General features: G+C 37.7%; 3 protein-coding genes across 5 annotated transcripts in view; 2 read left to right on the forward strand and 1 right to left on the reverse strand.

Moving 5' to 3' along the window:
• LOC125813833 (tubulin-folding cofactor B) overlaps window positions 1-13,821 on the reverse strand; it is a 228,890-nt gene that overhangs the window by 160,488 nt on the left and 54,581 nt on the right. The gene's annotated exons all lie outside the window — the stretch shown is intronic.
• Window positions 42-7,454, forward strand: LOC125813816 (protein argonaute 1-like). 3 transcript variants are annotated; one of them, XM_049493282.1, is made up of 24 exons: window positions 111-213; window positions 730-806; window positions 870-993; window positions 1,045-1,601; window positions 1,738-1,946; window positions 2,031-2,180; window positions 2,307-2,440; window positions 2,565-2,674; window positions 2,870-2,976; window positions 3,153-3,291; window positions 3,372-3,488; window positions 4,231-4,338; window positions 4,431-4,502; window positions 4,746-4,868; window positions 4,954-5,119; window positions 5,204-5,463; window positions 5,548-5,690; window positions 5,847-5,909; window positions 5,991-6,054; window positions 6,174-6,309; window positions 6,386-6,459; window positions 6,544-6,638; window positions 6,722-6,753; window positions 6,894-7,454. In XM_049493282.1, exons 2-24 carry the CDS (start codon window positions 738-740, stop codon window positions 7,109-7,111), a joined length of 3,270 nt encoding a protein of 1,089 aa, XP_049349239.1. In that variant the 5' UTR covers window positions 111-213; window positions 730-737; the 3' UTR covers window positions 7,112-7,454. The 3 variants fall into 3 exon arrangements, with proteins under 3 accessions (XP_049349237.1, XP_049349238.1, XP_049349239.1); XM_049493281.1 differs by having other exon boundaries at window positions 56-213; window positions 730-993; XM_049493280.1 differs by having other exon boundaries at window positions 42-213; window positions 730-1,601.
• Window positions 8,075-12,237, forward strand: LOC125813836 (sucrose synthase 5-like). The gene is made up of 15 exons (XM_049493306.1): window positions 8,075-8,217; window positions 8,314-8,446; window positions 8,537-8,691; window positions 8,771-8,963; window positions 9,040-9,158; window positions 9,245-9,461; window positions 9,549-9,644; window positions 9,727-9,900; window positions 9,993-10,109; window positions 10,189-10,355; window positions 10,444-10,668; window positions 10,760-11,326; window positions 11,407-11,545; window positions 11,638-11,771; window positions 12,024-12,237. The coding sequence occupies exons 1-15, from the start codon at window positions 8,138-8,140 to the stop codon at window positions 12,184-12,186; spliced, it is 2,679 nt and encodes an 892-aa protein (XP_049349263.1). The 5' UTR covers window positions 8,075-8,137; the 3' UTR covers window positions 12,187-12,237.

Consider the following 13,821-nt stretch of genomic DNA (forward strand, 5'->3'; position numbering starts at 1 on the left):
CTTGCTTTATAAGACACAGAGTCACCACGATACTCATTCGTTTTATCGATTTTCTCTCTCTACAAATCACAGTCTTCACCCCTCACTCGTTTTCTCTCTCTATCTCTCTTAGTACTTTTTCTGCCCTTTTTTTTTATTTTCTGTGTACGTTTTGGGTACTGTGGTTACTGGAGAGAACGGAATTTGGCTTTTAGGGCGGCGACGTCTTTTGAGGTAACGATCGGATTAGGGTTTTCAGGTTTATTGTTTGTTTTCTGATTCTGCTGTTAGATTACTTCTGTTTGTATTTGTGCTTAGTTTGTGGTGTTTTGGTTGGATAGATCTGTTCTGGTTGTGTATTCGGGTTAGTTTTTTCGTCGATCCGGGGTTTTAGTTGTGAGTTTTACTCTGTGAGTTTTTCATTACTGTTGTTGTCGTTGAGTTTGCTTCATGATCAGATCTTTTAGGTTTTCACGTTTAGTCGCTAGCGTTGCTGTTTGTGTTTTTACAAATGTATTTTAAATTTAAGTTGGTGATAGAGTGAACTTTTTGCTAGGTTTTTTTTCTTTCCTTTTTTGTACTCTTTTGTGTTTTTGAAAGGCATGTAGGTTCTTTGGGTTTTGATGTTGGTATTCTTTTTGGTTATGAGGACTTTAGTTGTATACGCATTAAAATTTTGAAGAGATGTGGTTGCTCTCTGTTTTAACATGTCTGAATGTTTTTCAATCATTGTTGTTTGATATATTGTAGGTGATAAGATGGTGAGGAAGAGGAGAACTGAGTTACCTGGTTCAGGTGAGAGCTCTGGGTCTCAAGAAACTGTTGGGGGACAGGGTCGTGGCCAGTATCCACCCCAGCAGCAACAACAAGAAGGTGGATACCAAGGTGGAGGACAGGGTCGTGGCATGCGTCCACCACCCCAGCAGCAACAACAGCTAGGTGGCTACCAAGGTGGAGGGCAGGGTCGTGGCCAGCGTCCACCCCAGCAGCATCAACAAGAAGGTGGCTACCAAGGTGGTGGACAGGGTCGTGGCCAACGTCCACCCCAGCAGCTACAACAAGAAGGTGGAGGAAGAGGTTGGAGGCCACAACAGGGAGGATATGGTGGCCGTGGTAGTGGAGGAGCTCCACCACGTGGAATGGCCCCTCAGCAGTCATATGGTGGACAGCCTGAATACTATCAGCAAGGCAGAGGGGCTCAGCAGCATCAACAACGAGGTGGAGGACCACCCCAGCAACATGGTGGCATAGGTGGCCGTGGAGCACCTTCTGGTGGGCCTTCTAGGCCACCAATTCCCGAGCTGCACCAAGCAACCACACAGAGTCAACATCAAGCTGTAATGACTACTCAGCCCATACCTTATGGAAGACCAGCTGACACATCCATGGAAGTGGGTTCCTCATCTGAGCCCCCTGAGATGTCAACTCTGCAAGTGACACAACAGTTCCAGCAACTGGCTGTGCAGCCAGAAGCAGCTGCAACCCAAACAATTCCACCTGTGTCTAGCAAATCACTAAGGTTTCCGCTGCGTCCAGGGAAGGGAAAGTTTGGTCAGAGTTGCATAGTGAAAGCCAATCACTTCTTTGCAGAGCTACCTGACAAAGACTTGCACCAGTATGATGTGAGTGCTCAAACTTAGTATTGTATTGTTCTATCATGGCATATTTTATGTTGTCCCATTGGTTTTTCATTTTTTTGGGGTTAAGGGTCCTGTGGTTTGTCACATCTATTGTTAATCATTATTTAATGAATTTCAGGTCACCATTACTCCTGAAGTATCTTCACGCGGTGTCAACCGTGCTGTCATGGCACAGCTGGTGCTTCTTTACCAAGAATCTCATCTTGGAAAGAGACTTCCAGCTTATGATGGAAGGAAAAGTCTATACACTGCAGGGCCCCTTCCATTTGTTCAAAAAGAGTTCAAAATCACTCTTACTGATGATGATGATGGGCCTGGTGGTGCCAGGTATATACGTCTGCAGTGTCAAATAGTTGCTTGTTCAGTTTATAGCAATTCTGATGTTTGTCTTTTGGTTATTTATTGAAACAGGAGGGAAAGGGAATTCAAAGTTGTGATCAAATTTGCTTCCCGTGCTGATCTTCATCACTTGGGGATGTTTTTAGAAGGGAGGCAGGCTGATGCCCCCCAGGAGGCGCTGCAAGTTCTGGATATTGTGCTTCGTGAGTTGCCGACATCTAAGTATGGTTTTTTTTTAATGCAATACATATTTCTGTAGTTTTTGTTCATTGTGATGATGATGTACAGAGAAAAATGTTTATTTATGAATACCATTTTTATATATTTCAATAATTTGTTGGATGTCAGGTATTGTCCTGTAGGTCGTTCTTTCTATTCTCCTAATTTAGGGAGACGGCAACCATTGGGCGAGGGTTTAGAGAGTTGGCGGGGTTTCTATCAAAGCATTCGCCCCACACAAATGGGATTATCATTGAACATTGGTATGTGGAGTCTTGACTTTTTCTGGAGCTGTGTTGTTTTCTATTTTCTTTGAAGTTTTACTTCTGAAAACTCCCTACAGCAATTTAAATAATCATATGTTCAATTTTGTGCATCAATGTACAGATATGTCTTCCACTTCCTTCATCGAGCCACTGCCGGTCATTGATTTTGTGACACAGCTTCTGAACCGTGATGTGTCATCTAGACCACTGTCTGATGCTGACCGTGTAAAGGTGAACTTTTGTATTTTTTGTTAGTAGAATGTTCTAAAGTTTTGGTCATTGTTTAGAGGTTTGCCTTCCTTTTCATCTAGTTATAGCGTGTAGCAGATTGTACTTTCTAGATATGTTGTGTCACTTTGGTAACATGCTTCGTGGTTAATGTTTCTTATCTGACATTGTAATTGATGATGTTGAGCTGAGCTGCAGATAAAAAAAGCACTGAGAGGTGTGAAGGTGGAGGTTACTCATCGTGGAAATATGCGGCGGAAGTACCGCATTGCCAATTTAACATCTCAAGCAACAAGAGAGTTAACGTATGTGGGCTTAGTTTTAGTTATTTGAGAACTTTTGTATTAAGTCATATTATGTGTAGCTGCAAACAGTGATGTTTCTACATGCTGCCTTTTCATTTTTTTGTAAAAATTTCTTTGATTTTTTCTTGGTGCTGATCCTTATTTTTCTCTTTGTTTTCCCTTTTGTTTTGTGGTAGCTTCCCTGTTGATGAAAAGGGTACTTTGAAATCTGTAATTGAATATTTTCGAGAAACTTATGGGTTTGTAATTCAGCATACCCAGTGGCCTTGTCTGCAAGTTGGAAATCAGCAGAGACCTAATTACTTGCCAATGGAAGTTAGTGCCTTTCTCTTTGAAAACTAGTCGTCTTTGATTATCTTATCAATTCTCTAAGCTAAACATATATCATGGTGCAGGTCTGCAAGATTGTAGAGGGACAAAGGTACTCAAAGCGCTTGAATGAGAAACAGATCACTGCACTTCTGAAAGTGACGTGCCAGCGTCCCCAAGATAGGGAGCGTGATATTCTTGAGGTTAGATCTCTGCCTCTTTTGTTTATTTATATGTTTGTGGAACATATATTTGGATTGTGGTGTAGTTGACTACCTGATTGTCTGCTTTATATTTTAATATATATTTGTACAATGACTGCTGTGTGTTAAATTAATTGTTATTGGTGCTTGCTATTCTGTTTCTAAGTTGCTGCACTTCATGTTAATTAGTGTTTTTTGTTCTGGTATAAATGCATGTTGGTTTGTATGTTTATTAGGAGTGACACAATGCGTCAATGTGATGAGTTGGTGAAAAAAGAGAACTTGACTATGAGTATCTAATTTATATTTGTGATTTATAGCTGCATGGGTGTGGTTATGTAGTTAGGGAATTTAATTTGTTAGAAGTGGTGATTTTGATACAAGTTAATATAATGATGTGCTAATGTCCTGCTTTGCTACGAGCTATTAGTGAACGATTGCTTGTTTTTAATCCTGTTATGATCCTATTCCATCTTTGATTTGTATTGTCCTCCTCCCCTGTTGTTTCATTATTATGCACAATGTGAAAAATAATGTTAGATCTCTTTTAGGCCATGCATTTGTCACGATCGCTGATAGAAGATTCCTTCAAGGCTATACAATTGTCATAGGTTGTGTTAGAGCTTGGAAAATAATTTCTGGTTGCTGTGTCTTGATTTATTAGGGAGATTTATAATCAGTTCATGACAATGATATTTTGGTTATAAAATTTCACTTCAATTTATTTTCCTTTCTCTGTCAGACTGTGAAGCATAATGCCTATGCTGAGGACAAATATGCCAAGGAGTTTGGCATTAAGATTAGTGACAAGTTGGCACAAGTTGAGGCTCGTATTTTGCCTCCACCTTGGGTAAGTTAGCCTCTCTTCATGGCTTACTACAGTTTGATTTGTGCAGTGAAGGAGTTTTAGTTAGGATTGGATAATGAGTGTATTTTCTGCAGCTTAAATATCATGATAATGGCCGAGAAAAAGACTGCCTGCCCCAAGTTGGCCAATGGAACATGATGAACAAGGTAGCTGCTGCTTTTGACACTGTTTAAGTTTCATGTCTTTTGTTTGGTTTTAGTTTCTATTCAGTTAATTTGCAACTATTGGTGTGTATCAGTAGAAAGCCTGTGTTGCATTTTGCTTTTATTATTTTTATTCAATGAAAACACCCGAGGTTTATTTTTTAGTATAGACTATCCCGGCGGTTGTCGTGAGACTGTTTTTCTTTGTTTTGCTATGCCTAAAATAGTGTCCCTTACTACTGACAGAAAATGGTTAATGGAGGAACAGTTGCCAATTGGATCTGCATTAACTTTTCTCGCAATGTGCAAGACAGTGTTGCACACGGGTTTTGTTCTGAGCTTGCACAAATGTGTGGAATATCCGGAATGGTAAGTACGCACATTGCAGTCTTTCTTTTCTTTTTAAGTACTTGGTCTCTAACTTAATATTTGATGTTACTATCTTGCTTTTTAGAACTTCAATCCAAATCCTGTTCTGCCTCCTACAAGTGCACGCCCTGATCAGGTTGAGAGAGTCTTGAAAACTCGATTTCATGATGCCATGACAAAGCTGCAGCCGCTATCGAAGGAGCTCGATCTCCTGGTCGTTATCTTGCCAGACAATAATGGATCTCTTTATGGTATAAATGACCAAGATGAGACATATTGTGATCTATAGCAGAATTTTGGATTATGCAGTGGCTGAATTTTTTATTCTTGACCAGGTGACCTGAAACGAATTTGTGAGACTGAGCTTGGAGTTGTCTCACAGTGCTGTTTGACAAAACATGTATTTAAGATGAGCAAACAGTATCTAGCCAATGTAGCACTGAAAATTAATGTGAAGGTGGGAGGAAGAAACACTGTGCTAGTTGATGCAATATCTAGGCGAATTCCCCTTGTCAGCGACCGTCCTACAATCATTTTTGGTGCAGATGTCACCCATCCCCACCCTGGAGAGGACTCGAGCCCATCCATTGCTGCGGTAGGATTTTTGAGCACTTTGTTTTTCAGTTCGTTGACCAAATTTTATCTAGGTTAGGAAATGTGAAATAATTTGTCTTTGCAGGTGGTTGCTTCTCAAGATTGGCCTGAGATTACAAAGTATGCTGGTCTAGTTTCTGCTCAAGCCCATCGGCAAGAGCTTATTCAGGATCTGTACACGACTAGGCAAGATCCTGTTAAAGGGACTGTGTCTGGCGGCATGATTAAGTATGATAATTTTATTGCTATCTTTTTTCTAGTATTTCTGTGTACTTGAGTTTTTAGCTGTTTGTGTCTCCCTTTGGTTTTTGAGAGAGGATCAATCTTTTCTTATTATGATATACTAACTTTTCGTGTTCATGTTTCCTATTTATGATTATTCAGGGACTTACTTATCTCCTTCCGAAGAGCTACTGGGCAAAAACCTCAGAGAATCATTTTCTACAGGTATTGTGATATAATGCCCTGACAAGTGCAGTACAAATTACTTCTCCTCCTTTGGCTTAACTGAAATACTTTCTCCTTCAGGGATGGTGTTAGTGAAGGGCAATTTTATCAAGTTCTTCTTTATGAACTTGATGCAATCCGCAAGGTATGTTCATTTTTGTTATTTATACTTGTCTTTTTTTAGTTCTAGATGTTGTGTTAAATTTCATTTTTTATTTACTTTTATCTCCAACAAATATTGAATTGACTTGAGTTGAATCTCAGGCATGTGCATCATTGGAGCCAAATTATCAGCCTCCAGTTACATTTGTTGTGGTTCAGAAACGACATCATACCAGACTTTTTGCCAATAACCACCGTGACAGAAATGCAGTTGACCGGAGCGGGAACATTATACCTGGTAAGTGTTTTTTGACTTCTACTTTGGACATCTTGTACTTGATTTTGAATCTTATTGTCAAAACATAACTGTACAGGTACTGTTGTTGACTCGAAGATTTGCCACCCAACAGAGTTTGATTTCTATCTTTGTAGTCATGCTGGCATACAGGTGAAAGTTTTGTATCATGTATAACCATGATGGTGGTTGAAGTCAAGACGAACTGTAATTATAACAGATGTTTTGGTTCTGTAGGGTACGAGTCGTCCAGCTCATTACCATGTTCTATGGGACGAGAACAAGTTTACGGCTGATGGACTGCAGTCTTTGACAAACAACCTGTGCTATACGTAAGTGTACTTCTGAATTCACCGGGTTGTTCTGGATATGTTCCTACTGAACCCATTCTGATTGTCTTTATTCCTTTTTTTAGATATGCAAGGTGCACACGTTCAGTCTCCATCGGTATGCCCTTACACTTGTTTATAAATTTCTTCGACATTTACTCGATTTATTTTGAGTCTCCCTTTTTTATTTACTTCTCCCAGCAATGACTTGTTCATCTTAATATGTTAGTGAATGATATAGTTTTATTGCTCTGTCAGTTCCCCCGGCCTATTATGCACATTTGGCAGCTTTTCGTGCTCGATTCTATATGGAGCCTGAGACATCTGACGGTGGATCAGTAACAAGCGGAGCTGCTGGCAGAGGGGTTGGTGCAGGAGCTGCTGGAAGGAACACACGAGCACCAGGTGCTGGTGCTGCTGTTAGACCTCTTCCTGCTCTCAAGGATAATGTGAAGAGGGTCATGTTCTATTGCTAGAGTCTCAACAAACAAAAGCTTCTTTGAAGACTTCATTTGGCATATGCATGCTTTGGAGCCATTCTTGACTCCGCTATTTAGGGCTTAGCATGCCTGTTTGGTTTTTGTGTTTTGCTATTAAACCTAATTTTATCTGCTTGACTTGCCCTAATATTTGTGACAATGATGCCAGAAAACTATTTAGAGTTTGTGGTTTTGAGCCGCCCTCCCAGATTGTTATAATCGTTCGGAGCACGCTGGTGTTCTCCACGGCCCATGTAATGATGAATACAATGCAAGTCTATGCTTGTTTTTAATATGTTGTTCCAATTTGGGTCTTGCGTTCATGTATCAATTTGCTTCAGCTGTTTCATCCCCCCTCTCCTCAAAGCTTCCAACTGAATATTCAATTATGTCGTGATAAAACTTTGAATTTATGTATGTTTATAATCTATTTTGATTTATTACATCATTTTCGTTAAATTGTAGGTGGGGATCTAATGGGTGCTGGGTTTTGCTATTCTTTTGGCTTCAAATGATCTATTGTTTTGTTCTTTCACTGTTATTATAGCTCTAGTTACAACACTTTAACAGTAATGTCCATCTCTAATATGACTCTCAAATAAGACTTGAGATATAGCATACGCAATGTCACTGCGTGAAAGTGAAGAGTAGGGCAGGTGAAGTTTTGCTCGTAAACTAGGAAAAGAATAAATCCCAGCATAGACAAGTCGATGAAATATTGGAAACACTTGAAACACAAAACCAAAGATTTGATGGTATACAAAAGAGGAATTCTTTACTTTTGTCTCCATCTTTCTTCTTGCCACTTTTGGCACAAACTTGCACCATGGAATTTCTTTATCTTGGCTTCTACACTCCCTCATTGGCTGATATCATATTCCCTTTTCATGCGTCCTACTTTCTCTTTTCATTCAACCTTTCCTTATATAAAGCATTTTGCAACCATCATTTGTAACAAGACAAAGCATCAAGGACCCTCACAGCAAGTTTCAACCTACTTTCTTCGTTGAACTCGTAATCATAATGGCTACTACACCAGTTGCTGATAGCATGCCTGATGCTTTGAAACAAAGCCGATATCATATGAAGAGATGTTTCGCTAGGTGAACACCTTTCTTGTTCCTTTTTCTCCACTCTACACGTTTATTCCAAATGCTAACTAGTTTGTTGTTTTTTTGCTTCATTATTGGATGTGAAAGGTTCATTGCTACGGGAAGTAGGCTGATGAAGTTGAAAAATTTAATGGAAGAAATTGAAAATACTATTGAAGACAAGGCAGAAAGAACCAAGGTCTTGGAGGGTTCACTTGGACAAACTCTGAGTTCCACACAGGTCAGCACCATTTACCAACATAACTGAGGAAAAAAAAAACAAAATCAAAGATTGACTGCAAGGCTTAATGATTTTCTTTGAAATTTTCAGGAGGCAGCTGTTGTGCCACCTTATGTTGCTTTTGCAGTAAGGCACAATCCTGGTTGCTGGGATTATGTCAAAGTTAACGCGGACAATCTCTCTGTGGAAGCTATTTCACCCAAGGAATATCTCAAATTCAAAGAAATGATCTTTGATGAGGAATGGTAAGGGGAGATTGTATCATTGTAAAGACACACTTTTGTAACATTCAAGATTATGTTTGATGGTTGAATGTATAATCAGGGCAAAGGATGATAATGCACTGGAAGTAGATTTTGGTGCTTTTGACTACTCTCATCCTCGGTTAGCCCTTTCTTCTTCTGTCGGAAATGGGCTTAACTTCGTCTCAAAAGTTATGTCTTCAAAGCTAGGTGGAAAGCCAGAGGAAGCTCAACCTTTGCTTGATTACTTACTAGCTCTTAATCATCAAGGAGAGGTATGAAAATCGAAAATTAAACTTTCTTTCCTCTTGAGGAATGATATAATGAGATGTAAATATTGAAACTTTGCAGAATCTAATGATCAATGAGAATCTGAATAGTGTCTCTAAGCTTCAAGCTGCACTGATAGTAGCTGAAGTTTTTGTATCTTCGTTCTCCAAAGACACACCGTATAAGAACTTTGAGCATAAGTAAGCTTCTCATATGCTTCCATTATGATACGCGATTTACCATGAATATGCTGTCTTTTGATTCTTTATGTTTATGAAAAATCTAGGCTCAAAGAATGGGGATTTGAGAAAGGATGGGGAGACAGTGCCGGAAGAGTAAGAGAGACAATGAGACTGGCTTCTGAGATACTCCAAGCTGCGGATCCCATAAATATGGAATCCTTTTTCAGCAGGCTTCCTACTACATTCAACATTGTTATCTTCTCCATTCATGGTTACTTTGGTCAAGCAGATGTTCTTGGTTTACCCGATACTGGAGGCCAGGTCTACATTACACAACAATTGATCTCCTTTCCCCTCAAGTACATTTAGAGACACTTGCATTGTTGACATCACATTTGTATTTAACAGGTTGTTTATATTCTGGATCAAGTAAGAGCTTTAGAGGAGGAAATGTTACGAAGAATCAAGCAGCAAGGCTTAAACATGAAGCCCAAGATTCTTGTGGTAAGTTATGCAAAGTTTTGAAGATCAGTGAGGAGATTAAGATGATCGAGATCATTGATTCTTGCTTCCATGATGTATGCAGGTCACTCGCCTCATACCAGATGCTCGAGGGACAACATGCAATCAGGAAATGGAGCCTATACTAAACTCATCCCATTCACACATCCTGAGAATCCCATTCAGGACAGAGAAGGGCATTCTTCGCCAATGGGTTTCTCGGTTTGATATCTATCCTTACTTGGAGAACTATGCCAAGGCAAGTGTGCTAGAAGAACTTTTCACCTATCCATACGTTTTATTCTGTATTTTAAGCTAACCAGTTTGAGTTGTCACATATTATCTCACCAGGATGCTACCGCTAAGATACTTGAGCTCATGGAAGGTAAACCAGACCTCATAATTGGAAACTACACTGATGGAAACTTAGTGGCATCTCTATTGGCCAACAAGCTTGGAGTTGCTCAGGTTCCACAATTGATCACTTTTGCTGCATTATTTTCTTGATGATTAAACGGAAAGATCTTATAAAATGATAAAACTTTAGGGTACCATTGCTCATGCATTAGAGAAAACAAAGTATGAAGATTCCGATGTCAAGTTGAAGGAATTTGATCCTAAGTACCACTTTTCTTGCCAATTTACTGCTGATTTATTGGCAATGAATGCTGCTGATTTTATCATCACCAGCACATATCAAGAAATTGCTGGAAGGTTAGCACCATCTCTTTCGGTATTTATAGGTAACTTAATGATTATACTGCATTGACCAGCACTAAAAGCCACTACTTTCCTACTTCAGCGAGACTAGGCCTGGACAATATGAAAGCCACACAGCATTTACAATGCCAGGGCTTTACAGAGTTGTTTCAGGTATCAATGTTTTTGATCCAAAGTTCAACATTGCCGCTCCTGGGGCTGAGCAGTCTACCTATTTCCCCTTCACTGAGAGAAAGAAACGATTCGTTAAATTTGGTCCTGCTATTGAGGAATTACTTTACAGTAATGAGGAAAACAATGAGCACATGTAAGCTAATTGCCTCATTTTCCTATTCTAAGCCTATTCTATTGCTTATACCGGATATTTGGTATTTATCGGACATGTTTTTGTGGAACAGTGGATTTCTTGCAGACAGGAAAAGACCAATTATATTTTCAATGGCGAGATTTGATACAGTGAAGAATCTAACCGGCTTGACTGAGTGGTTTGGAAAGAATAAGAAGTTGCAGAACCTGGTAAACCTTGTTATTGTTGGTGGATTCTTCGATCCATCAAAATCAAAAGATCGAGAGGAGGCAGCTGAAATCAAGAAGATGCATGAATTGATTGAGAAATACAATCTTAAGGGACAAATGAGATGGATAGCAGCTCAAACAGATAAATATAGAAACAGTGAGCTATATAGGACTATCGCAGACACTAAGGGAGCTTTCGTTCAACCAGCTTTATACGAAGCATTTGGACTAACCGTTATTGAAGCAATGAACTGTGGATTGCCTACATTTGCTACAAATCAAGGTGGACCAGCAGAAATCATCGTCGATGGAGTCTCAGGTTTCCATATTGATCCTTACAATGGGGACAAGTCGAGCAATAAAATAGCTGACTTCTTTGAGAAATGCAAGGTTGATTCTATTTATTGGAACAGGATATCGGAAGGAGGTCTCAAGCGCATTGAGGAATGGTAATAGACTAGTAATTAAAGATAAAAATGCTTATCATCTTGTCTTCTCCATGATGTTTAAAATTGTTGCTTCGATGCAGTTATACATGGAAGATATACGCTAACAAAGTGTTGAACATGGGATCAATCTACGGATTCTGGAGACAATTCAACGTGGGGCACAAGCAGGCTAAACAGAGATATTTTGAGATGTTTTACAATCCTCTCTTCAGGAAATTGGTAAGTTATAAATGTTGATTACACTTGCTAAGATCCACAAAAATGGAACCAAAAAAATACACATTGACTATGTTACTTATGAAATTTCACAGGCTAATAACGTTCCGATCCCATACGAAGAGCCCTTGCCAGTTGCTCCATCAGATGCTACTCAATCTCAAGAACCAAAACTACCAGTTCCAGTTCCAGTCCCAGCAGCTGTAGCAAAACTTCTGCCATTACCTACGTAAGTTCCCATCGCGATGCAACCTATGAATAACATATATATATCTATGTGTAAAGTGCTAAACTTTCAAAAACATTAAATTTTGAACTCATGATCTCAAAAATACAATGTGTTCAATAACAAAGAGCTTTAAAGACTGACAACATTAAGTTTAAGTCTTGGATCCACCTCTGCTACCTACAATGTGTTTTTCTTAATACAAGTAAAAAAAGTTGATTATTATGCTTATCTTGATTCTTATGTTCAAAACAGAATTGCACCTCAGAAAACAGAACAAAAAGAAGAAGAGAAGCAGGTTGGTAGTACTACATCAAGAGCAGAAATCGCGCAGCAAGCTACCCATTGGATTTGCCTATGTGTTTCTGCTTCAATCATCGTTTATGCTATGGTGAAATTGTACCGTATAGTTGAATGATGGAAAAATTAATTAACAAGTTCTCAAAATGTCAATGAAATAAAAGGAAAATCATTAAAGTGAGAAAATTCTAGCCTATGTCTGGTTCAATTGAATGTTAACAGTATTCTTGAACTGATGATCAATTACATTAATAAAAATTACCTGGCATTATGGTTGCATTGCACTTAGATCAGATGGGAATATCATTTTTTTAAAAGCTTAACTTAGATTTATATATTGATAACGTAAAAATATTGTCCATTGACTCGCCTAGATGTTACATAGTACTCTCTTCGTCTTTTGACATAGTTTGACTTGATACAGAGTTTTAAAAAGTTTTTTTTTTGAAATTTGTGGTCTAATAAGAGATGTTTCATGTTTGTATGACTTAAAAAAAGTACTCCCTCCGTCCAATAATAATTGTCCACTATACTATTTTGGGATGTCCAACAATATTTGTCTACTTTATGAAATCAATGAATAATTTTACCCTTAGTTTCTAATTTACCCATATCATTAAATATAGTCATTTCCTATTACATTTTTCAAGACATTATATTTATTATATTCAAAGGGTGATTAGTAAAATTACTCTTCTATTTATAGTTTCTTAAGAAGTGTGTAAAATTAATAGTGGATAAGTATTGTTGGATAGATGGAGTAGCTTTTAAATTAAAAAATAAAAAGTCAAACTGAAATGACTTTTAAGTCAAAAATAAAAAGTAGGTAGAGACCTACTTTTGGTTTTTAGCTTTTTTAAAGCTCCCCAACTTATTTTAAGTCATTCTTGACTTATTTTAAGTTATTTTTATATTTGTCAAACACTTCCAAAAGTAAAAAACTGAATTAAAAGTAGGTTTAACCAACTTTTAAGTCAATTCAAATACCCTCTAAGTAAAATGAACATTTTAAAATTCAATTGTTATTAAATCTAAAAATGTGTCATTCTCTTTTAGACTGACTAAAAAAAATGATTCATATAAATCGAGATACGGGAATAACTTCTTGTTCTCCAAAATGAGTATATTCTAAGATTTAATTTTAAACATCAATTAATAAGTAGTGTAAAAATAAAATAAAATAAAATAGTTATGTCAATTATTGAGAAGTACATATGAGTGGAGAGGGTATTAATTCATCATGATTCACGAGGAACAAAATCATGAATCATAATTCATACCTCTATTTCTTCAGCAAGAATTAACAACCCCACTTAATAAATACTTGCCCATGCAGATAGTGGGGTGGGGTGGGCGTGGGGGGGCGGGTTGAGCATGGCAAATAGATATACATTTTTTTGATACCGTGATCTTAGTATTGTGACATTTCACATGTATATTCAGTTTTCAGTATTTATAAAAATAAAATAAAATATCATTCCAAAATATAAAATATATATTACAATTCATATATAGTGGAGTATTATAATATTAATAAATTTATAAATTAATTAATTATTTAGACGTTGAAATTATAATACTAATTAAAAAATTTATAAATTGGTATTAGCACAAAACTTATTTATTTTTAGACGTTGAAACTTTGACTAGTACTCTTTTTTGTATAATTGATTAACAAATAAAATTACTTGTTCTTTTAAAAAAAATATAAGATAAAATGAAACATACTATCATAACCAATACCATAGTTCAA

The sequence above is a fragment of the Solanum verrucosum genome, unplaced genomic scaffold, assembly GCF_900185275.1.
Source record: "Solanum verrucosum unplaced genomic scaffold, falcon-dt-bn FXZP01000205.1, whole genome shotgun sequence".
NCBI lineage: Eukaryota > Viridiplantae > Streptophyta > Magnoliopsida > Solanales > Solanaceae > Solanum > Solanum verrucosum.

Bases quoted from the DNA above. Each gene is read 5' to 3' on its own strand.
- LOC125813816 (XM_049493280.1), top strand. From the start codon at position 738: ATGGTGAGGAAGAGGAGAACTGAGTTACCTGGTTCAGGTGAGAGCTCT. The intron at 4,339-4,430 runs GTAAGTTAGCCT...TATTTTCTGCAG, and splicing joins GTATTTTGCCTCCACCTTGG to CTTAAATATCATGATAATGG. The intron at 6,639-6,721 runs GTAAGTGTACTT...TCCTTTTTTTAG, and splicing joins ACAAACAACCTGTGCTATAC to ATATGCAAGGTGCACACGTT.
- LOC125813836 (XM_049493306.1), top strand. From the start codon at position 8,138: ATGGCTACTACACCAGTTGCTGATAGCATGCCTGATGCTTTGAAACAA. The intron at 9,901-9,992 runs GCAAGTGTGCTA...TTATCTCACCAG, and splicing joins ACTTGGAGAACTATGCCAAG to GATGCTACCGCTAAGATACT. The intron at 10,356-10,443 runs GTTAGCACCATC...TTCCTACTTCAG, and splicing joins TATCAAGAAATTGCTGGAAG to CGAGACTAGGCCTGGACAAT.